General features: G+C 51.7%; 9 protein-coding genes and 1 non-coding gene across 10 annotated transcripts; 5 read left to right on the top strand and 5 right to left on the bottom strand.

Annotated features, from left to right (window-relative positions):
- Positions 1 to 2,513: 2,513 nt before the first annotated feature.
- On the top strand, positions 2,514 to 4,202 carry AFUA_8G02530 (putative extracellular lipase; the record flags this gene model as incomplete). Its single annotated transcript, XM_741860.1, has 1 exon — positions 2,514 to 4,202. One exon carries the CDS (start codon positions 2,514 to 2,516, stop codon positions 4,200 to 4,202), a length of 1,689 nt encoding a protein of 562 aa, XP_746953.1.
- A 1,350-nt stretch (positions 4,203 to 5,552) lies between these two features.
- On the top strand, positions 5,553 to 7,453 carry AFUA_8G02520 (sulfatase family protein; the record flags this gene model as incomplete). The annotated part of the gene is made up of 3 exons (XM_741861.1): positions 5,553 to 5,843; positions 5,894 to 5,918; positions 5,973 to 7,453. 3 exons carry the CDS (start codon positions 5,553 to 5,555, stop codon positions 7,451 to 7,453), a joined length of 1,797 nt encoding a protein of 598 aa, XP_746954.1.
- Positions 7,454 to 7,834: 381 nt separating this feature from the next.
- AFUA_8G02510 (glycosyl hydrolase family 43 protein) lies at positions 7,835 to 10,309 on the bottom strand (the record flags this gene model as incomplete). The annotated part of the gene is made up of 9 exons (XM_741862.2): positions 9,672 to 10,309; positions 9,559 to 9,619; positions 9,417 to 9,508; positions 9,156 to 9,367; positions 9,012 to 9,099; positions 8,818 to 8,962; positions 8,579 to 8,714; positions 8,429 to 8,519; positions 7,835 to 8,335 (listed from the first exon to the last, which is right to left on the bottom strand). Exons 1-9 carry the CDS (start codon positions 9,816 to 9,818, stop codon positions 7,835 to 7,837), a joined length of 1,473 nt encoding a protein of 490 aa, XP_746955.2. The 5' UTR covers positions 9,819 to 10,309.
- Positions 10,310 to 11,206: 897 nt separating this feature from the next.
- AFUA_8G02500 (glutathione S-transferase) lies at positions 11,207 to 12,688 on the top strand. The gene is made up of 3 exons (XM_077805281.1): positions 11,207 to 11,659; positions 11,713 to 12,092; positions 12,148 to 12,688. Exons 1-3 carry the CDS (start codon positions 11,622 to 11,624, stop codon positions 12,495 to 12,497), a joined length of 768 nt encoding a protein of 255 aa, XP_077661409.1. The 5' UTR covers positions 11,207 to 11,621; the 3' UTR covers positions 12,498 to 12,688.
- Positions 12,689 to 12,703: 15 nt separating this feature from the next.
- Positions 12,704 to 14,658, bottom strand: AFUA_8G02490 (uncharacterized protein). The gene is made up of 2 exons (XM_741864.2): positions 13,534 to 14,658; positions 12,704 to 13,472 (listed from the first exon to the last, which is right to left on the bottom strand). Exons 1-2 carry the CDS (start codon positions 13,842 to 13,844, stop codon positions 13,055 to 13,057), a joined length of 729 nt encoding a protein of 242 aa, XP_746957.2. The 5' UTR covers positions 13,845 to 14,658; the 3' UTR covers positions 12,704 to 13,054.
- Positions 12,776 to 12,846, top strand: tG(GCC)11. Its single transcript has one exon. It is a non-coding gene (tRNA).
- A 1,109-nt stretch (positions 14,659 to 15,767) lies between the features above and the next one.
- Positions 15,768 to 17,129, bottom strand: AFUA_8G02480 (uncharacterized protein). The gene is made up of 5 exons (XM_077805280.1): positions 16,648 to 17,129; positions 16,347 to 16,594; positions 16,202 to 16,295; positions 16,078 to 16,150; positions 15,768 to 16,023 (listed from the first exon to the last, which is right to left on the bottom strand). The coding sequence occupies exons 1-5, from the start codon at positions 16,814 to 16,816 to the stop codon at positions 15,900 to 15,902; spliced, it is 708 nt and encodes a 235-aa protein (XP_077661408.1). The 5' UTR covers positions 16,817 to 17,129; the 3' UTR covers positions 15,768 to 15,899.
- Positions 17,130 to 17,860: 731 nt separating this feature from the next.
- AFUA_8G02470 (trihydroxytoluene oxygenase) lies at positions 17,861 to 18,807 on the bottom strand (the record flags this gene model as incomplete). The annotated part of the gene is made up of 3 exons (XM_741866.1): positions 17,861 to 18,340; positions 18,384 to 18,615; positions 18,665 to 18,807. The coding sequence occupies 3 exons, from the start codon at positions 18,805 to 18,807 to the stop codon at positions 17,861 to 17,863; spliced, it is 855 nt and encodes a 284-aa protein (XP_746959.1).
- A 771-nt stretch (positions 18,808 to 19,578) lies between these two features.
- Positions 19,579 to 21,195, bottom strand: AFUA_8G02460 (putative MFS transporter; the record flags this gene model as incomplete). Its single annotated transcript, XM_741867.1, has 3 exons — positions 19,579 to 20,055; positions 20,109 to 20,532; positions 20,756 to 21,195. The coding sequence occupies 3 exons, from the start codon at positions 21,193 to 21,195 to the stop codon at positions 19,579 to 19,581; spliced, it is 1,341 nt and encodes a 446-aa protein (XP_746960.1).
- Positions 21,196 to 22,198: 1,003 nt separating this feature from the next.
- Positions 22,199 to 22,898, top strand: AFUA_8G02450 (uncharacterized protein; the record flags this gene model as incomplete). Its single annotated transcript, XM_741868.1, has 2 exons — positions 22,199 to 22,368; positions 22,418 to 22,898. The coding sequence occupies 2 exons, from the start codon at positions 22,199 to 22,201 to the stop codon at positions 22,896 to 22,898; spliced, it is 651 nt and encodes a 216-aa protein (XP_746961.1).
- Positions 22,899 to 23,239: the final 341 nt, after the last annotated feature.

The raw sequence follows: 23,239 nt of genomic DNA, 5'->3' as shown, positions 1-23,239 counted from the left end.
AATCTGGGAAGCACTGTAGGAAAATAAAACGAAAGAGAAAGCCAGTTGTGTAAAGAAAGCTGTTGTGCTTGCTTGCTTTGACCAGTTAACTAGTTACCACCAGACTGCTGACCTATTCTCATAGTCTCCTGCGCCGCTGGTCGTTGACCTGCATGTCCTGACTGAAGTATCCTCAACGCTTCAAAACATGACAGAAGGTCCTTGTTTAATGGAACCTCGAATTAAAATATTCGACCGGAATAGGCCATTAATCGGTTGAGCTTCCGTTTGGCCAACACCCGATTTTATCGACCGTGCAAATCAAAGGAATTTGAATTCATCAGAACCATGGATTTTGACGGGAGCTGGTACACAATTAAAGCATCACCCGTTGTGCATCCAGTGAAATGCAATGGCGTTGCGCCCTGACGATCCCCATCCACAGTATCTCGCATCTGCATTGCGTGGTTCGACATATGTGATGAACTTCTTCAGCGGGGTAGTTTCCCTTTCAATGACTGACCTACTAGATATCATGCCTATATCTGGTGATCGGCAGCAGACGACCAGGCGAGCGGGATACGCCTGAGAAGGTTGCTTTTGCTTCATCTGAGCTACGGTCGCAATTGCAAGACGCTGCGAGTACCTTCCGAAAGACTCCTTTGAGCCCTCTTGTAGCTCCTTAATGCGGCTCGCAGAGCGACGATCAATGGATGAAGAGAACGTGGCCGCTTCAGAGTCGGACCCTTGAACATCCTAGGGTGACTTGGACGAGAACTGTTGATGATGAGTTATACAGACACTCTCGGAACTGTCTATGCACTCGATCAGGAATGCGACACGATGCTGACCTGACGACGACACCAAGCACGAATCTCATAAATCCGCCGTCTGATTATTGTGAAGTCAATGGTTGATGGGGATTCTACGGCTTCTTCCTTGTCATTATTGCAAGTAAGTCATGGGTTTTGGTGATGCCTCTTTGCCTTTTCATGATGATGAAAATGCATGCGTATCCTACCATCTGTCTCCGTTGGCCATCAGTTGTTACACCGCCGTCGCACATGCTTCTCAGCGATCGAGTCTCAGATAGAGTTGCAAGGACAGGACCTTCTATGCCGACTCGACTCAATCTGCTGCTTGTTGCGGAATTGAGAAAACAAGCTACTGGAACCCACCGAGTCTGGAGTTTTGTCGGCTGAGTGCATGGATATTACCAGTATCCCACGTCGAGGGTGTGCACGGAAGCAAACTCTGTGGGCCTGTCCTGCAGCACCTCTGTACTGGATTCTTTTCCCAGTACGCTTAGTACAGAAGGTGTTGGGTATTGCTCTATCATTATACCCGAGTAGCTATTGCATAGAAAGTGTCCTGGACCCAGCAGGTGAATCGGTCGTGTCTAGACGTGCAAGCCACGCCTCACTTGCCAGATGGAGGGGCGGGTGGAAGCGAGATTTCTCGACTGAAACTGTGAATCCTGTGACCCACGGTCCCATCCTTCACGAGAAATGTGAGAGAAATTACGAGGGGAGCCGGTAAGGTCCGTCTGCTTTGTACCTCAACGACACGAGGGCACTAACTTAAGCGACCAGCCATCAGCATACCAGAAGCGACTGAGTGTCAATGTTAGAATCAACACCTAGCCAACGTCTCGTGAGGATAGCCAACTACTAAGCTAGAATATTCCGAACGCTTCCCATTCGATCATCATTGTTGGTTCCATGTGAGCGTCGGGCGTGATCAGGAAAGGATCGACTTTACGGGTGGGAGGCTGTGGCCTATGGTTCGTTCATGGTCGATCTTCTCCCGGTAATGCGCCAATTTTGCGATCCTCTCGACTGGTTGATTGGGTCAAGATTGGGTCGTCTTATACCGAAGTTGCTTGGTGACTATCAGCATTTTCGAGCGTCCCCCACAATTTGCAAATGCGGGGAATATCCCCGTCGAGTTTCTTCAATCATCAACCGCCATTCCGGCATTGTCAGCACCCAGAACTTTGACCTGCTGACCTGCCCCGACGTCCTCGCAGTCGCGCTGCCCTTAAAATCAATATGCTAGCCTCGGCTTTTGAGCTTCATGTGCGTTTGCCATTGCGGATTTTTCGGTCCTGTCACGATGTTCGCTCTTTCTTTGCGATTAAGTTTGTAACCGGAGACCCAGTGTGCCCAAACATCAAGCTGACTTTCCTCGGTCATGGCCAAATCGGGTCTTCGTCTCCGTCTCTGCAATGATTGACAGGGGTCAGTTCTGGTTTTCTGGGCTTAGGCCAGTGACGAGCGGTAGATATGGGTCTTCTTACGGTTCTTCAGGCGGGGTATGCCACTGGCCTCCATGGAACATATCGAGACCACCGGAGTGCAGACCGAGGAGCCATGTGCATCCAGAGCCGAATCTGGCGATGACTGCGAAAGGAATGCAGGATAAATACTGCATAGTTCCGTGTCTTCCAGTTGATGGGGTTTCAGAAGGATATCCCTCTGCCCATTGTCCAGTTGTCTTCAGACATATAGGCTGAATAAGGCTGACCTGACGCAATGCATCTCCTCCGGGTTGTTCTGCCGCTTCTGTCCCTTTCACCCGCTGGCCTGGCGGCTCCGGCCTCGCCAGCTGCGCCTACCGTCACGATCGCATCTCCCGCTGCCACCATTGTTGGGTCGTCCGGGAAGGTAGAGAAGTTCAACGCCATCCCCTTCGCCCAGCCACCCACGGGCCCCCTGCGTCTGAAGCCTCCCCAGCCAATACAGAAGCCCCTGGGCACTATTGACGGCACGGGTAGCGCCAAGTCGTGTCCTCAGTTCTTTTTTTCGACGGACAACAGCGAGTTTCCGGGGTCCGTCGCCGGTCTCTTGGCCAACCTTCCCCTCTTCCAGACCGTGACAAATGCTGGAGAGGATTGCCTGACCCTGAATGTGGCGCGTCCGTCCGGCACAGCTCCAGGCGCGAAGCTGCCCGTCCTCGTGTGGATCTACGGCGGCGGCTTCGAGCTGGGCGCCACGGCCACGTACGATGCGACCTCGCTAGTGGCAAGCTCGATCGACCTGGGTATGCCAATTGTCTTTGTCGCGATGAACTATCGAACGGGGGGATTTGGCTTCCTGCCGGGGAAGGAGATCCTGGCGGATGGGGCGGCCAACCTGGGGCTCTTGGACCAACGCCTGGCCCTGCAGTGGGTGGCGGACAACATTGCGGCCTTTGGCGGCGACCCAGACAAGGTCACCATCTGGGGTGAGTCCGCGGGATCCATCTCGGTCTTCGATCACATGATCCTGTATGATGGCGACAATACCTACAAAGGGAAGCCGCTGTTCCGGGGCGGCATCATGAACTCGGGTAGCGTGATCCCGGCGGATCCCGTAGACGGGGTCAAGGGGCAGCAGGTATATGATGCGGTTGTGGACTATGCCGGCTGCTCATCGGCCGCGGACACGCTGGAATGTCTGCGCGGATTGGACTATACCGACTTTCTGAATGCGGCCAACGCGGTGCCAGGCATCCTAAGCTACCATTCCGTGGCCCTGTCATACCTGCCTCGACCCGACGGCAAGGCGATCACGGCCAGCCCAGACATTTTGGTCAAAACCGGCAAATACGCCGCCGTGCCCATCATTATCGGCGACCAGGAGGATGAAGGGACTTTATTCGCGCTCTTCCAGTCCAACATCACCACCACCAAACAAGTGGTGGACTATCTGGCCAAGTATTACTTCTTTGGGGCGACGCGCGACCAGCTCGAGGAGCTGGTGGCGACGTATCCGGACGTCACCACCGACGGCTCACCCTTCCGCACGGGCATTTTCAACAACTGGTATCCGCAGTTCAAACGGTTGGCAGCCCTGCTGGGCGATCTCACCTTCACGCTGACGCGCCGAGCCTACCTCAAATACGTGACGGAGCTTCACCCCAGCCTGCCCTGCTGGTCATACCTGTCATCGTACGACTACGGGACGCCCATTATGGGCACCTTCCACGGCAGTGATATTCTGCAGGTGTTTTATGGCATTCTGCCCAATTACGCGTCGCGCGCGTTCCACACCTACTATTTCAGCTTCGTATACGATCTCGATCCGAACTCTCGCCGGGGTAGTCTTATGGAATGGCCGCGGTGGAACGACGACCAGCAGCTGATGCAGGTCTTCAACAATCGGGGGGCCTTGCTGGCCGATGATTTCCGCAATGACACGTACAACTTTATTCTGGAGAACGTGGATTCGTTCCATATCTAGTTTAGTAGATAATTGCGACATGAGTGACGACGAGCGATAGAATTGAATGAATGGATGAATGAATTGGTATGATTTGCCGATGACCCATCTTGCACGATAGTGGCTGCTCCCGTAACATTCGCATGACTCGCAGGAGAAAATAAATTCCACCACACTTCTTCTTCGAGGCCATCGCACAGCGGGAGTGTACATGCAAGTTCCCTAATCCTGACTTCAACTTGGGTTCCTTGTTCCCCCGACCGTAGTTGACACCGGCCTTCCCAGCGCCATCTAGTCTATCCAACCACATCCACGCAAGAACTTCCAACGATCGCTGGATGATGTGATATGAGTCAAGGGCGCGATCTGACTACCAAATTGCGTCTGATTGCAATCCAATCGGGGTCTGTGGTAGAGGAACGCTCTTCCGCCGACTCTCAAGCGACCACTCTTTTCTGTAACACCGCGTGGACCGTTCTCCTGGCGATCAAAGTCATACGAGTAAGCTCTGGACTGTCATGACTGGCCGAGACTTAATCCGGACTGTCATCATGTTGATTAAAGCGGATAACTGTGCCCCCAGATGAGCTCATCTTAAAGCGGAGCACGTAATTGCATTGACCCACCGTGATAAACTCGATCTTGGCATCGTCCACTGGCGATCTCACATCTCACCCTCCAGAAATATAGGATATACTTACACAGTACAGTCAGCTGCCGTCTTGTGATCCGACGAATAAAGACATGGAGTCAGAACGCCACAATGAGGGCAGATCCGCGGGAAACTCGCAAGGATCAAGGATGCACGACGGCAGGGAATACGGAATATTTGCCGATGGAACCTGCATCTCCCTGGTCAAGGCAAAAGAAAGAAACAAGCCTTTGCTGCCAGCGCTGATGAGCCCCAAGCGCCAGCTCTATTGGGTGGAAATGGTGCCACAAAGCACTAAAACGGCAATTTTTTCGACACCCTCAGCCATCTTCCTACGGCCGTCGTGGGCGTTGGTTTCTCGTCCAAAATGGATTTGATCATCGTCGCTCAGGCTTTTAGCCTCCGAGCTAGTATCAATCAGTTCCGACTTGTTTTACCAACCGGCTATCCTGACCCATCGACTAGGCAGGTCAGTTGTCGGCTTCTTAAAGATCAACACTGCCATGTCGGGAATCCCTTGCTTCAATTGCTTTGATCTTCGACTTGCGAGTCAGAGGATCAATAGAGGCACTACCCTGATCAATTGCATCATTTGACGGTCATAAAATCAGGGTCTGTGCATGTCAAGATTGCAGTCTTGTAAACGCTGCTAACGCCGTCGCCAAAGTCGCAGTGACAGCCTCCATTGCCTTACTCATCCTATTCAAGTTTCTTGAACCATGAGAGTTCCTGATGTGATAGCCCTTGCAGGGCTTTTAGCGGTCTCAGGGGCTACATCCTCTGGCCAGGAGACCCTACTCATGCCCAGGAAGCAGGCCACGCAGCCAAACGTGCTGTTCATCATGTCCGACGACCAAGATCTGGAATTGAATTCCCCGGCCTTCACACCGTATATCCAGAAACATATCCGAGACAAGGGCGTCGAATTCACCAATCACTTCGTGACAACCTCGCTCTGCTGTCCGTCGCGGGTCAGTTTGTGGACAGGACGGCAGGCTCACAACACCAATGTAAGGATGACAACTGACTGAAGAGCGGAGAATTGCTGACCAGTTCGCAGGTCACAGATGTCTCGCCACCATGGGGTGAGCTGGCCTCTCGCGGTGAACCGGCGGAGTAGATGCTGACCAGAGATATAGGAGGTTATCCCAAGTTCGTGTCACAGGGTTTCAATGAGGCCTGGCTTCCCGTGTGGCTGCAGGAAGCCGGCTACAACACCTACTACACGGGCAAACTCATGAACGGCCACACGACTAGTAACTACAACTCCCCCTTCCCTAAAGGGTGGAACGGATCAGACTTTCTGCTTGATCCGTACACCTATGCATACCTCAACTCCACTTACCAGAGGAATCGCGAGCCCCCCAAGAACTATGCGGGCCAATATACGACAGACGTCATCACAGAGAAGGCCCTGGGCTTCCTCAACGACGCGCTCAGCAGTGATCGGCCATTTTTCCTGGCTGTGGCCCCCATCGCGCCGCATTCCAACATTGAGCCGAGTGCGCTGGGCACTGGGGGCGCAAAGGGTACGCTGATGACCGCTCCCATTCCGGCTGAGCGACACAAGGATCTCTTTCCCGATGCCAAGGTGCCGCGGACGGCGAATTTCAACCCCAAGGTGCCTACCGGAGGCGGGTGGGTGCAGCACCTCCCGCTGGCTAATCAGACCGTCATTGACTACCAGGATCACTTCTACCGCCAACGATTGCGCGCGCTGCAGGCGCTGGATGAGATGGTGGATGCTCTCATCACGCGTCTCGAAGAGAGTGGTCACGCCGAAAACACGTATATCATCTACACGGCGGACAATGGCTTCCACATTGGCCAGCACCGGTTGCCGCCTGGTAAGTCCTCGGGCTACGAGGAGGACATCCATGTTCCCTTCTACATCCGCGGACCAGGCATCCCCCGAGGAAAAACCGACGACTCGGTGACCACGCACATTGATCTGGCGCCGACCTTCTTCCAGCTTGCGGGGATCCCCCTGCGCGAGGACTTTGACGGGACTCCAATGCCAGTCGCAAAGGGGATAAAGGGCATCGCCCACGAACATGTTGCAGTCGAATTCTGGGGGAAATCGCCGCTGGAGGGAGACTACGGTGCCTTGGGTGAGTTAGCAAGCCCCTTCCTGAATTCATCACTGACGGCGACAGCACCTGGCGGTTCGTTCTCCATGCCCAACAACACGTACAAATCCGCGCGCATCGTTGGCAACGGGTACAGTCTGTACTACTCGGTCTGGTGCAACGACGACCACGAGCTGTACGATATGATCCAAGACCCCTACCAGGTCAACAATCTCTATGCCACTGCCAATGCGACGAGTCCCCGTCTCCTCGGCCGCGATCTGTCCAACGTGATCAGCCGTTTGGACGCACTACTGATGGTTCTCAAATCATGCAAGGGTGATTCCTGCATCACGCCGTGGGACGTGATCCATCCAGATGGCTCGGTGAAGGATCTACGGGATGCTCTGGACCCAAAGTATGATCAATTCTACCGTGCACAGCCCAAGGTCTCGTACTCGGCCTGTGAGAAAGGATATATTCTCAGTTCGGAGGGACCGCAGAATGGATTGGTCTATCGTGACGGTTTGAGTTGGGAGGCCTGGACATGATAGATACTAGATTTAGACTATGTAAATACGTATCAGCCGGTCAAGAACAGTGAAGCAGCTCTTTGGATGTTCATCTCGAATTGGCGACCGTCTAGCCGGCCGACAGACCAAACAGACTAGTCTAGAGCATCAAATGCTGCCAACACGCATCGAAACGTTAGATATCTAATGGGATGCTACTGGAAGGGCAAACCGAGTCAACTGCAATCTCACAGAAGCCCCAAACAGACTACTTCTCTGGCCTCTAAAATATACTACTGCGTACCTCATATTTTTAGAACAGTCTCCAAGGATTGCTATAACGTTTTGCATTCAGCTTGCTGCACTCATACCCAAAGTGAGCGATCACACATATACCCCGATCTCGTCCAACGACAACCCCTACGTCTTGGGAACCATCAACCGATCAACATCCGGTCCTACCTCCATATCAGCAGCCATCACTAGATCAGTCGGGGAAGAGAACAACCCACCGTATCCCTGCGCATACGCACTGAAAGTAACCGTATTGCCACTCCCACTCTGCAGATCAGCATGCAACGTCGAACTCGCAGGGCTACCCCCCGATGGCAAAAAAGCCAGAACCTGCGTCTTCCCATTCACGCTGACCAGCGCGTACCGCTGACTCGAATCCCCATTCTCGTACTTCACCCGGATCGTGCTCCTCGTCGACGCACTACTCTCCACCCCGACAATCCGTAGCGTCCCGTCCGACGGCCCACCGATCCAGCCGACGGCCATGCCGCCAGAGCAGCCGCTGCAGGAGATGACTCTTGCGCCGTTGGAGAGGGCGTTGGTCGAAGATTCGGCTTCTGGGTTGGTTTCGGTGGGGCCGGGGGTCCATATGCCTTGCAAGGGGAGGATCCAGTTTACTTGGTTTTGCTGCGGCCGGGTTAGTGGTGGTTGCGAGAACAAGGCGGAGGTGAAAAGGAGAGGAGAAGAGCGGGGGGAAGGGGGGGGGGGGGGGGGAGGTACTAGTGTGGCGGTCGTTCCGCTTATGGTTAATGGTAGCCAGATGTACGTCGAGGCCATGAGGTTGGAGGGGACCCAGCGGTCACCCATGTACCTGACAGGAGTCAAGACTCGTACGTTATTGGCTGGACTGGGTGAGAAGGGTGGTAGTACATTACTGTGTCGCCGACGCCGAGGATGAAGGTCGTCTGGGAGTTGAAGGTGTTTGAGCCGGAGGGCGCGAAGTTTGCCCACGAGCTCCAGGGGCCGCTGATGCTCGTGGATGTGGTATACTTGTTGTCGTTGGTTGCTAGACGGCGTGAGTAGAGCTGCGACGCATGAGACAAGGGCACATACACCATCCTGCAGGAGTTAGCCCGAGCAAGCCAAGCTAGGATTTGCGGATGGCATACCAGTCAACTGTGAGCCAAACATGAAATACACCCCGTTCTTCTTATACATGGCAGGGGCCTCGATGTGCTCCGGAAAGAGGTGTACAGTCGACGTCACATTGGTATAGTCGCTGGTCAACCGGTTGATCCTCAAGCCATTCGGGCGCTACCGACGTCAGCTTTCCGTCCATCCACCAGATTAACGGCCTACCTACATCCTCAGTGAGTAGATACGCGGACCCGTCATCATCCTTGAACAAACCCATATCGCGCGACTGCTGCCCCAAAGGCTGAAACGACCCGCTAGCCACCGCGTTAGATTGTGGACTGCTGATGCACAATCAAAGAGCCAGACGTACAGGTAAGTATACTTTCCGCACACACTGGACGACGTGGCAACACCGGTCTTCGCCTCCTTATAGGAACTGTCGTCGATATGCATCCACATCACGTATTTGCGGGTGGCCTCGTTGTAAAGGACCTTGGGTCGCTCGACAACCCGGTTGGGCCCGAGATCCCCGCTACTCTGTCGAGAGAGCAGTTCTCCTACATAAGTCCATTCCACCAAATTCTGTAGGAAGTTAACCTTGGCCGGGGGACTCCTATAGGTATGCACGTACCTCGCTGGAGTAACAGTTGATCGACTGAAACGCGCTTCCGTTGAGCTTGTTTTCACCGATCCAGTAGTAGGTCGAGCCGACTTGGATGATTCCTAGCCACGGTTGATGTGCTGGTATTCATCCGGAATAGGAATATGCTTACCTCCGCCATGCGCTTGGACATGCTGGTTAGTACCACTCGCAGTCCATGTCCCTCCGGGAATCTAGTCCAGTCATATTAGCAATATATCCCACGTCAGGACTTTGAGAGCTAACAATCTGCAGCGAAGCGATGGCTGTCCCTGCAAGAGCCAGAGCAGCGACCAGACGGCTGATGAGCAACATTATGAAACCGTAGTCTGCCAGAGATCCTTCGACAATGATGCAAGACAACGCGGTCCCATCCTGCAAGTCATTGACCATTGGTATATATACAGCCAAGCGGGGTCAACAGAGCATGGAGCCGGGCCTAATTGCGGAGCATCCAGCCTATATTGTCTGCAGCCGGACATATTGTCGGCCGGCCGGCCGCTGCAGAATTCGTCTGGAAAAAACAAAACCCCACAATCAGCGTCCGGCAGGGAGATATAGTGCAGCGCACACCGGGTGATCTACAAGCCTGAAACATGGTCCGGGGGAAATATAGCCGACGAATAGCCCGTTCAGACAGTATTGTCAGAGGAATATGATTGCTGTGCATGTGCATATGCCATTATGCGGCGGCGATGTTCAAGATAAACAAAGGCAGACTCTGCATGGAAATCATACCTAGGGGAACTATCGACATAGAGCATCTGATTAATAGTCTGGTACATTAAACCACTCAAAAAAACAATGGCCCTATTATATTGACACAGTCTTATGGTTTCCAGACAGCGGTTGCTTTACAGCGGACAACCAGTCCATTGTGGTGGTGTTGCTTGACAGTGCGGCATGCCTCATCAGCGCTTGGGCAATTCAGAGGGTATCTATAATTAACTTGCGACTGGTGCACTGTAGTTGTGATTGGCACAGCAGCCAGCATATATACTCCGAGGAGCAATCCTCCAATCAATACCCCAGAACTGTCCATGTCAACAATGACAAACGTGGGGTCTATGTGGGGATGGCCCCGCGTGGATCCAATCCCTCATCAGAGCGAATGGGCTTCGTCATTGGATTCTGCTGCATGCCATCACTCGGCTTTTGTCCAGATGACCATCATTCGTGGCCTGATGCAGCTCAGAGCCAATCAGTGTGCATCTGATTGTAATCATTCCTTGAGGAAGAGAAGGAAAAGCCTCGAATGCTGCACACATCTATCATAAATAGGTCTACAGCTCACAGCTACCGTCACCCAGACCAAAGGACATGAATATGACCGTGCCAACACCAGCTCCATAAGACTATTTCTGAACAGTGACCATGCTCCTAAAAGCGGCCGTGAGAACCTCCTTGGTTGCGGGAGTCTGTGCTCCATTCTATGTGCCTTATACTCGGTCGAAAGCGCCGTCTCAGTACTTGGCGAAGACAGTCCAGAGGTAAGCTTAACCAACCTCATACTAAGATCAGCGTGGAGTCTCACTGCTGATGGACCGAGTAGAGAATACCCTCCTATCGGTCCGCTGTTTCATCTGTATTAATGGAGTTGGATGCAAGAGAAGCCTTAAGAGTAGAAGTCGATTGCCTGAACATACTCCTATTTATTGGAAGCGTGATGGAGGTGTTTGGACATGCTGCAGAGACTGATCTAGGTAGGCCGGTGACGTACATAACCTACAAATAAATGAAGATAATTCTATTTCCCGGGGCTCCGAAGCTGATCAAACCAGTAGTGGAGATCGTGTAATTCCGACTACCGGACTTGGTTGACAGGCAGCAGCAACCGCGGGGCTTGTGTTTCAGTGAACTGTGGCGGAGAGTACTACTATCGCAAGCGGGCTGACTCTTCTCCGACGGGGTCATCCGAATCGATTGAAGATTTCGCGGCCCAATAGCGATGCAGAGCAGAACCAATACGAGCTTCATCTGCCAAGAGCGGGCATAGCACGTCTTGAATAAGAATCCGGAGGAAAGTTTGGGCCGAGATCGGGATTCCCCCGCAGCATACATATACAGGGAACCCATCAACAGATATAAGCAAAGCCTTCAGACTGGAAGCTGGTGAAACTATGTCGACAGATTATACGCTTGATTCCTACACCTTGCATTCCTCAACAGATCTCCAGCTCCTGTCCGCTCTTCACAATGACGGATACTCAAGATACCAAAATCACGCTATACTGGTAGCCCATGACTCTACTGCGCGCAATGCCAGAAATGTACTAACCAGGACCAGGCTGGAAAAGTCCCGCGCTCAACGGATCGTCTGGCTCTTGGAAGAACTCAACATCCCCTACGAGATCAAGACCTTCAAGCGCAAGGCCGACATGACAGCACCCGACGAGTTGAAAAAGATTCAGCCGCTGGGTAAATCCCCCGTCATCACCATCACCACACCCAACTGCCCGGAGCCACTCGTTCTGGCCGAGTCCGCCGTGATTATCGAGTATCTCTGCACCCACTTTGGCGGGGAGAAGCTCATCCCGCAGCGATATGCCGCAGGAAAACAAGGCCAGGTCGGCGGGGAAACGGAAGCGTGGATGCGGTACCAGTATTTCATGCACTACACCGAGGGCAGCCTGACGCCGTTTCTGGTGATGAAGGTGGTTATGAACAGTATTTCCATCCTCCATAGATCTCTCATCGTGGACAATGAGCTGATGATTCTCAGGTGTGAGGAATGCGCCGGTCCCGTTCTTCATCAAGCCAGTGACTAGGATGATAGCGTCCAAGGTAGAAGGGGCCTTTATCAACCCCAACATCCATACGCATCTTGCCTTCCTGGAAGACCAGCTCAAGACAGCGCCCGGGGGCGGTCCTTTTCTCTGTGGAGATCAGATCACATCTGCTGATATTCAGCTGAGCTACTCGGTCATCGCGGCGTTGTCAAGACAGCCATCCCTTCGGAGCCAGTATCCAGGGGTAGCCGCCTATGCTGATCGGCTACAGGCCATTGAGAGCTATAAGCGGGGCGTTGCAAAGATTGAGCGGATTGAGGGGACATTCACGGCTAGTTTATGAAACTGGCCTCTTTGCCATCCTGCAAGAAGTCAAGTCCTTTGTGCACTGTTTATTTGGAGGCAGGTTGTTATAACATAAAGTTGAGTCAGTTCTGGTGGTGAGGACTATGATTATACAAACGGAAAGTACCTTACATTTAGAGATGAATTAATGACAAACTTACGATCGATCATTGAAAGCTATGCCATGCAATAAATCATAAACTACTTATCGGTTTCCTTCCTATGAAAAGTAACTTGGAATATATATTGAATCGGCGGCGTATTCGCCAAGGAACAGCATCATTGGTCTAGTGGTAGAATTCGTCGTTGCCATCGACGAGGCCCGTGTTCGATTCACGGATGATGCATTAAAATTGAAATCCTTTTTTACCGGTACCCCCCTTCTTTTCTCTCCATTTATGGCTCATCCGAAGTCATTGAGAAGTTTGAGGGACAACTTTTTGACGGTGAATAATCACAGTACAGTTAACCTTGCCTGGCACAGGCGCATTCATTCGACAAACAGCCTCTAATATGTCCAGGTAATGGCAAAAGTACATGCACAGAAGAAGCCACTCACTCCACGGCGACTGCACTGAGAATGGTCCAGCCACTTGGTGCCGTCTTTCTGATACTCGTGTCATTCTTCAAGAAGCAGCGATGGGTGCGGTTGGTGGATGAAGGTGCTTTTTCGTCCCAGCTCACTCCCTTGCATGGAGCTCCCTTAATCATGATATTATAGCTCACGCAGCGCTGGATGCACTGTTCCAGGGAATTGGTCTTGAAGTTTACGAGATCGTCGTTGGAGATGGTGACGCTCGCGCAACCACCCTTGTCGGAGCAAAGATCCGTGTCGCATAACCGGATATAGTCCCTTTGCTGGACGGTGATTGTCGTCCCGTTCGCCGGACAGCTGGTGGCGCTGGAGGTTGCCGAAGTCGACGCCGAAGTCGAAGTAGAGGCGGCTGTTGCAGTCGAGGTAGGGACGGAGGAACTGTTCCATTGGATGCCCAGATCAGCATTGTTCAGTCATTTCATATACATTCTCTACCCACCCGGAGTTCTTGTTCGCAACAGACCCGCCTACACCTGCCGCTACAGCAATAACAACCACTGCAACCACCACTGCAATCCAGAAATGCCGGCGCCGGAACCCGCATATTGTTCGCGGGGCATCCTTCGCACCTTTGACTTCTAGGCCTTGGCCAACCTCTGTTTCGACCGGTATCGGTGCCTCGGATCCATCTCCGGCGTAATAGAGCGGTGCGTCTCTCTCATACTTCGGAATCAGCCCATCGGGTATCGCCACTTCGAGGCCAGGCTGTTCGGGAGACCTGCGTTGCTTGGTCTGGTCGGTTTCCATCATGGGCAACACGAAGCTTTGTGTAAGCAGGACATTTTGTTCGACGAAAGCCGAGACTAAATGTCAGCCGCATGGGCTTCGGTGGACCTTAAAAGGCTCTTGGCCTGATGGCCAAGAATTGTGGGCATGGGATGAGCCTCCTGGGCTGATTAAACGAATCTAGTGAGCCAATGAGTCATTTAATGTTGGGTTGGCTGTGCGACTAGTCTCTGACTAGGTTCAGACGAGCCCGGGATGACGGCGATTCTACTGAGACAGTAACTATGAAGACAGCGGTATTGCAAAATCCTACATCCTAAAGATACGGATCGGAATATTGAGCCAGACTCACGTTACTGTACTTTCTTGCTTATAAACAAATAGCATTGAGTCTCAGATAAGGAGAGGAAACTTCAGTCCAGAGTCAAGAGTCCAGTCATATCACTGAACATTGAGTTCATACTAGCAGTTAGTGCTAATTACTGACCAGTTATGAGCCGATCAGAGTTAGCACAGGCTCCATATTATCAATGGCTGTGGAGTTGATGTAGATCACCTCCAGAAAGAGATTCAGGGATATCTTCGCAGCCATGTCACCTTGCCGTGTCTGAGGCGAAGCTGACTTGTGTAAGCTGTTCATTTCCACTGTACGCTTGTGAATCCCACCATAATGATGAACCTCTTCATTGGCGCTGGACGTCCGAAGGCAGTTCGATCGATCCTATCTCTGAATGTGGGGAAGTAAAAAATGCATACCACAACAAGCATTTACATGATAATCAATGACAGCAATGACCCATAAGAAAAAAAAAAAAAAAAAAAAAAAAAAAAAAAAAAAGAAGAAGAAGAAGATTCCTCCATGCCAACTGTTTCGCGTAAGAAGGTATCGTGGAGGCTTGTTGAGTGACTTAGTGCGCCGCAAATGTCTATCCCGAAGCGTCTTCTCATGGTCTTCTTTTGTGAGAGATGGGATGGGTATGAGCAAAGCCGATGTCGAGGCCGTTCGGGCTGGAGTGAGAGGGGAGTCTTGAGGAGACGATTATTTACCCAGATCCTGTAGTAGAGGCTTCTGTGTGCGGTACGTTTGCGTGTGGCACGTCAGGACCAAGTAGATTCGAAAATTGTGGTTGAATGCTATGTCATATAGCAGTATTAGGCTGCATATTTCTTCGTCAGCGTACAGGATGCATGAAGTCCTTATTTGAGTATGTTGATGCAGCCATGGAAGGGTCAATCCTCAACATATTGAGGCTTTATATCGAGCATGGCTTCCGGAGTTTGTCTTCCAGGGTGATATCTTTCTGTGTGATAATGCGTGTCTATTAGCTTCAGAGCTAACACTGATATTATCAGCTAATATGGTACCTAGTATTCAGCAGTACTCTTCACTAATTTTCTATACTTGCAATAAATCCCATTTTACCAGTTGCTGGCAGAAGGGACAGATAATGTTGCCTCTGAGGAGCAGCAAGAATGAGACCGCATATTCGCTCTGTCATGCTGAACACCCTTCAGGTGGCGTTACAGCGATCAGATCTAACATTTCGTAATGGTAGCACCCTCTGATCTTGTGAAGCAGTTGCCCAGAGGCAACCCGGAATGATTTGATTTTGGACCTTGTATGCAGCGGCTAGCATAGTACTGTCAGGAGAGATCGAAAGTCCCAGGGCACGTTCTGCAATTTGAATGTTATTTTACCCTTCGAAATACAGAAGATCCCATGTTTTATCGGAGCCCAGTCGGTTGCAGATGTCAGCTTCTGGCCATCTGGAGAGAATTCCATGCTCTCTACAGCGCCGGGATGCAGTAGCGTCTGTTTCAGCTTGTCCTGGCAGATATCCCACACCTGTATCAAGCCGTCAAATGAGCCCTTTTACTTGAATACCTCTGTATCATCGATGGTATGTATCAGCTCTATGATTCATGCCTACTGTTTTGTTACTACTGCAGCGGGTGATCTAGTCCTTGCCGAAGTATTACTTTCAAGATGCTCCGGGTTCCCTCTCCTATTAATCCAACAGCAATGGTAATCTATAATGGTATCATACAAATCATAACATCATCCAAAATACAACGGTACTATGCAGTTGTTGTTTTCTCTCCTGTCTCAAGGATCGCCGGCACGCTCTCCGTCTCGCGTCCATAGTTCGATTTCGGGCCCAGCTTGTCGTCATGCTTATGGGACACGAACAGAATGACAGTACTATCCTGCATCAGCAGTCTCCTATTGCATGTCAATCCAAAGAACATGGCTTACCTCGCAACAGTGGCAACCCAGCCAGGCCAGGCAAAGACGACGGACGCAATAGCTTTCGGGTTTGTCCGATATTCTCCATGAAGTCAGCCAGCGTGACGAAAGCAAGCAGTAGACGGATACGTACGCAGAGCAGGCTTCTTGGCCGCTTCCGCCCAGAATTTCCTGGCGGAGTCGTCGTCGGTCCCCGTGATCTGGGCGCTATGCGTGGCAGTGATGATCTAGTCTCATGAGCAGTCTGCACAGCAAGATCCAGAATATGAAGGTCATACGGTCATGGTCAGAGCCGACGCGAGCATCATCACGGATACCACCACCCCAGATATCTTCCACGCCAGCCGAACAGATTTACTCTCGTGTCTTTCCGGCCAGAACAGGTCGAAGAAAAACGCGGCGCCGAAGATGGTCGCAACGGAAACTCCGACGAAGATGTTATACGAGGCGGCGCCGATGAAGTCGTTGTTGTGAACCTTGGCTTCGGGGTGCTGTTGCTGGATGGCATCTTGTTGGTCGAGATAATCTAGACACAACCAGCGTTAGATTGGTTATCCCCCTAGGCAATGGGTAGGGTACCTGATAGAGCGGCCGTTCCAACAGATTCAGAAATGACGCAGAATATCATGGCCATCTGATAGACAATCATCTTGGTGCGACGCAGGTGGTACGCGCGGTTGAACATCTTCGCTCCCTTGAATTTGTTCCATTGTATCTCATGGAGGTCGAGACCCCATATGACGGCCATTGAATTAGTCTATTTCCAAGATAGTATATATCTCACACAAATGGATGTTATTGCCCCTCAGAAATTGAGGCGAGGTAATCGATAAAGGTAGGTAAGACAGGGAGACCAGGGGGTAGGAGGGTTGGCGGTTTTGTCAGATCCAGATTGCCAGAGAGAATGACTGACTAATATAAATCGAGCCATGTCAGATTAATAATGTTGCACAAATCTCGAAACTTGTTTCTTTTTGGCAATACCAGATGGCTCTGACTGACAATGCTCATGATGGCTGTGGTGGTGGTGTTGTTCGTGCACCTGTGACGGACGGGGTGACGTCAACGAACAGAAAAGCCACCGAAAAAGCCCAAAACGTCATCAATGCAGATCTTCAATGACATGGCCACTAGCCTCACTATTATATTATTCTTCTTCTTATCCCATGTATTGTACAATAAGTAGATTTCGTAACCACTAGCTAAGTCATTGCCCAAGTCAAAAGTGCTGAACGCATCATTATCCTACTGTCTCAACGACGCTAGGAAGGACCGTTGAGACATTGTCTTCATTTGGCCATTTATGGTTGATAGGAAGCTAAACCAAGACCAGAACCAAAGATCACTCCTGTTGTATGCTTCAATCGTATAAAGCTTATTAGGCTGTCCAAGAACACTATGTATGCTTTGCTCAAGGCCATCTTGGGTCTAGTGGAGACGAACTCCATAAACGAAAAGCCAGAGATGAGAAATACAGGTTGATATTTGCTGTATGAATTATCGACATATCTGGAATCACATCTAATATATACTAGTGAACTAATCGATGCTCTACAATGAATATTATGGTGCTCGAGCCGTTGATGATAACAGTACAGTCAAAACTAGGATGACTGTTCTACTCCTGATTCATCAATTGGAGTATGTTATCATGATTGGTCGTGTACTACATACCGAGCATATCTTGCTAGGCTGGCGACAAGAATGTCCCCGCGCCGATCGGCCCTGGAACGGAGAGGCTATGGATGCAGCTGATCATTGGGCAACGAAGTGACTATACTCGAGAAAGAGTCTAGTCTAAAAACCACTTAGGCACCTGCGGGCCCCAGACAGCCAACGACTCATCGCCCGCGGGCCCATACCCGACCGGCGTCTCCTCATTCACCAAATCCCCATCCGCATAGTGCTCAATCATGTTCCCAGTGGTATCCCACCAGTAATCAAACAGCTGCGACCCGAGGATGTGTCGTCCGACACCCCACACAGGCTCATACCCCTTGTGTGCCAGCCACTGGTGTCCTAAATTCTGCGTGTCAAAGTCATGCACCTCAAACGAGCAATGGTGTACATGCGAGGTGGGATTGGTGCTCATGAAGAAACTGTGGTGGTCGACGTAGTCTGCGCCGCGATCGATGTGCGCGAAGAGAGCAACGTTCTTCTTGTTGCCGTCTTTCTCAACGTAGAGGAAGTCGCTCGGCACGAGGTTGAAAGTTGTTGTGTAAAAGGTAACCATGTCCTGGAAGTTTCGGACGCACAGGCCGAAGTGACCCAGCTGCATCGGTTAGTTATGTACGAGCATGGCCTGGGAGACGTACTTTGTGGACGGCTGCCGGGCCGGGAACAAAGCGCTGAAAGTGGCGGACGCGAGGCTTGTCTGACTCGTAGTTGACGACAAGCTTGGGAGGATATTCACCTGGTGCTGCTGGTGACTGACCGTAGACGAGATTGATCGGGAACCCTTCGGGATCTTTAACGGTGACCATGAAGCCTCCTCCGGGGGCGTCTCTCATTTCTTGGATAGGGCTGCCTGTGGGCAGATTGGCCGCCCTGCAAACATTATCAGCAACCTGGAGTTGTGTCTTGGAATTGTACATACCTTTCCAGATCTTGGTGCGACTCCACCTCAAACGTCCCTCCGAGAAACTCTTTCTTTGGACCTTTGCAGGCATAATAAACATACGGATCCGTCCCGTAACCTCGGTACCATACTTCCTTATCCGTCTTTTTGACAACCTTCATACCGAAATCTAATCACTTGAGTCAGGCCTTCCTGATAGTAGGACAATGAATGACTGACCTTGGAGGAAGGCAGTAATCGCATCAAGATCCGGATGTTGGTAGCGCATATGCGCCAGCTTCACCAGTCGAATCTGATTCTCCGTCTTAATGCCACACCGTTCCTTCCACTTCGCCAAAGGTTCTCGATCTTCGCCGATTGCGTCCACGTCCGGGACGGAGGCGCCGTGACATGGCCGGATCTCGAGGTGCGATGTTTTGGACTGTCGAGCTGTTAGTACCTAGGATGCGCAGCTGGTCCAAAATCCCAGCCTACCATATTCTTCGCTGTGAATGCCAATATCTAAGATCAGGCTTGTCAACGAGCGAGAATCGATACCATGTAAACACATTTCTTTCTCGGCTATCAGGGTTGAGCTAAATACCGGGGAGAACCTTCCCCGCAGCTTGGATAGAGCTACTGGCAAATGAAATGCCGCGCCACAATGGAGTCACCATCGCAGTCCCACGCCCCACATTGATTGCATGAACACTGGAAGTAGCCTACTGAGTAGATAGGTCACATAAGTGACGATGATCGGTACCGAGCGGCATCCGACAACCTTGTGGTCGCGTGGGGCCCTTCGGTTGCGTGGGTTCGACTGGCGATCCATCCACATCGGTACCTACATTTCTCGATTTGCTCAATGAGAGTAAAATGATTGCGGCAGGCTGTAGTATAGGACGATAATAAAGTGTTCTGTCGGCAGTTGATCATTTTCAAGCCATCCGATGCTACACCGACCGAGGTACTCTGATCATCAAGGTGGCCCAACAGGCTACCAGAACGAGTGCAGTCGCTGATATATACGGAAGACCGAGCCATATCCCGTGCAGCTTCATACTGAGCTTGAACGTGCCTGCCATCATCGGCCCCGCGGCGATTCCCCCAATACTCTGGGTCAGGGCAATTGTCGTTCCCAAAAGGCCTATCTCGGCCTCGTGCACCAATGCCGTAGCAACGCTGCGTAGAGCGGGGAAGAAACCCGTTCCCAGCGAGGAGGTCGATAGACCTACAATGAAGATTGTAGGGCTGGCTGCGAGTGCCATGACGACGTGCCCAACGACAATTGTGAGGATGCTGCCTATGGAGATGCGCAGGTCTCGGCGTAGAGGGGGGAGGAATCTGTCTAGGGCTTTGGAGGCGGCGGGGAGGATGAGGAGTAGGGCCGAGAGGTTCGTGATTCCTTTCAGGGAGATGAGAAAGCTTGCCTGTCTCAAGTCAGGAAAGACAAGTAGTGGAGAGTGAAACTGTAGGACTGTACCTCTGCCATCGACCATGAGAAGCGTTTTGAGACGTATTGTAGCGTGATCACAAGGGACTGGATAGCCACGTTTGCCGCCAGAAGGGCGATGGAGATACAACCAATGTTGCGATCGGCGAAGATGAACCGGCTGTGATGCATGATCTGATGCCTGGCATGATGCAAGACGGCCTTTAGACGATAACGGACCGTCCGTGGTGCGTCATCATCAGCCTCGTCGTCTTCAGTGTCGGGCTCGCTCAATTTGGTCGACTTGGGCAGCGTCTCCGGTACAGTTATGGAAGCACATAGGCCACAAAGCATGAACAGTACTCCCAGGAAGTACGGCAGCCAGGGTGTCCTGGACATGAGCCAGGCACTCAGAGGGCTCGCGACAATCTCAGCTACCTGGGTTGACGCATAGATGAGAAAGAAGATATTCGCCCTGCAACGGTTATTGTCTAGCATACCAACGACCGATTAATTGACGAACCGTCTCTCCACCGGAAACACATCAGTGATCATCGTGAAAATCATAGATGTGGCAATCTGGGCACCACCACCGCAGAGCTGGAACAACGACATGAACCACACCGTCCGCAGGGGAATAAACGCGCTGTACCATGCTGTACGCTATCAGCAAGAGAACAACCAATGAGCCGGATCACTTGCCAATAATCCGCACCACCACCTCCTCAATGATCAAGCCAATCAAGCTCAACATCAGCACCTTCTTCCGTCCAGCTTGATCGGCCATCAAACCAAACGGAAGAGCCAGAAAAATTCCCGGCAGCGCATCGAGCGTCTCCTTCCAGCCATTGACGAGCGCCAGCTCCCCCTGGACATCGGGGGACTTGCATCTGGCGTCAATCTGCTCCTGAGGGGTAAGAAGTGCGATTTCCGGGTGCAGTTTTTGGCAGATGATATACTCAAATATTTGTATCTGCGGAGCCATGGCGAGATAAGAGCCGAAGTTCACTGCGATTATACCCAGGCTTAAGACAATGAGGACCCATCGAGCACGGGTGGAATGGCCGGACTCCGGTGCGTGGTCGTGGCCTAGTAAGGGAGTTTCCTCGCATTGATCATGTCTGGACTCGTCCAACATTCTGTTGATGATATGATTGAGATCATGGTGGAAGAAGGGCCAGAACGGATGACGGACGGCCGTGTCTATAAAAGAGGGTGAAAAGCGGACGGACGGCTGGTGCCTCGATATTATCGCCTGTCCCGTGTAAGGCACCTTTTGACACCCTAGAGGCAGCTACCAATGCTCATTGGTTAAAGCTGCATCCAGCTGAAGTGTGGGTGACTTCTACTGGCCAATTCTTATCAGTCGGGGTAAATAAATCAATTCCAAATCGGAGTTCGGAGTTCGACATTTATAAACAGGCTTCAAGATACAGGGTTGTTGTTGCGGTTGTTGATGTCAGGGAGAACAGTCAGCAATGATGCCTTGGTCGCATCATGATGCTGATGCATTCTGGTTACTTTCCTGGTGAAGTAACTGTTGGTTGGACTGCCATTGCCAGCACAGAACAGAACAGAACAGAGAACAATCTGATTCTGAAATCCGACATGACTAATCTGCGGAGTACAATTGAGTACAATGCCCAAAATGACGCGCTTAAACCTCGAAACTAAGACGCCACAAGGCAAATCGCACATGAGTAAAATGTCCTGTTCGAGCCCTTTGCGTCTGTCTACGTCGTCCCCAAGGTTCTCACAAGCATCCTTGGCATCACACGTTCAGCAGACTTGCCCTTGGCATTGCAGCTACAGGAATTGGTCCAGCATGGTGACTCTACTCCAGGAACTGCACTTAATTCCTCAACATCAACATCAATAGACATCCAATCATGGCTCTCACCTTCCACGTGGCATGTTCCGCATATTGAAAAGCCCCGGTGCAGGCGCAGGACACAATACTGCAAAGGTAACCCAGTGAGAACCTTGAAGACGCCAAGGCCTCCCACTCCCCTTGGCAATGCCATGTTACCTCAGGCCAAGAGACCATTAATCGAATACAATCTTGGAGGAGGAGCACTAGAAGGGGACCGAGAATGGCGCCAGCAGCCACATATAAACCCTGCGGATCCTTCTTTTCCTCCATGAACAATTCCCCGTTCCCTCCATTCCTTCAGGATCCATTACCCCTGTTAAGCACAATGAGGCACTTCATCTTTACTCTCCTCGCCTTGGCCACCACCTCAGCCTTGGCTCAGGATCCCGGCCCATCGCCTACAGCCTCTGTCGGCTGCAAGCCACATGGCGACCACTGGTAGGACACGCACGAAAGCCATCGACCCAGTAAAACTCACAACATATAGGCATTGTGATGGTCCAGCAACAGGAGCCGCTACTGCTACCACCGAGCTGTCCCTCGCTCCGAGTCCCACTGAGTCTGTGGGATGCGAACCCCACGGAGACCATTGGCACTGCGACGGGCCCGCGTCCGCCACGGCTGTGCCAACGGCGACTTCTGATGACCACGACCACGACCACGACCATGATCACGATGACGACCATGATGACCACGGCACCGCGACACCGACTGTCCCTAGTCCCACGGCGTCGGTTGGATGCAAACCGCACAACGACCATTGGCACTGCGATGGGCCCCGGGAGACTGGCAGCCCTTCTGCGAGCGTGAACGAGGCGTCCGCTTCCACTTTAGTCTCGACTACTTCATCTACTACAGCGTCTGCGACTGGGGCACAACAGTCGGGTGGAGCAGGCTCTTTGGGCGTGGAATTGACGGGGGCGGTTGGTTTGGCTTTGGCTGTTGCCGCTGCGGCGTTTCATGTGTGATGGGTTAACATGGTGAGATGATATGATGTGCGATGTATTTATCGGTAGCCATGATGATCGGCCGTCGCGATTTGAGTATGTGTTCCGGACTTTGGAAAAAGTCAAGCTTGTTTCATATCATACGCGACAACCTGGCTGTATAATAAAAAGCAAGTCTCACAGTGTGCATCGGATAAACGATTGTTGCTGGGGAAGGGAAGAAAGTGAGAGGACGGAGTGAAAGTACTTTGACTTGGCTGGTAAACACAGATGTCAACACGCGATTTACCCTTGAATCTAACCACGATAATGCTAACTACCCCTATTTCAAACACCGTCTCGGGATCCGCCCTGACGCCGTT

The sequence above is a fragment of the Aspergillus fumigatus genome, chromosome 8 (genome assembly GCF_000002655.1).
Source record: "Aspergillus fumigatus Af293 chromosome 8, whole genome shotgun sequence".
Taxonomy (NCBI): domain Eukaryota; kingdom Fungi; phylum Ascomycota; class Eurotiomycetes; order Eurotiales; family Aspergillaceae; genus Aspergillus; species Aspergillus fumigatus.
Note: the sequence above shows the minus strand (reverse complement) of the source record. Positions and strands in the feature narration are given on the sequence as shown.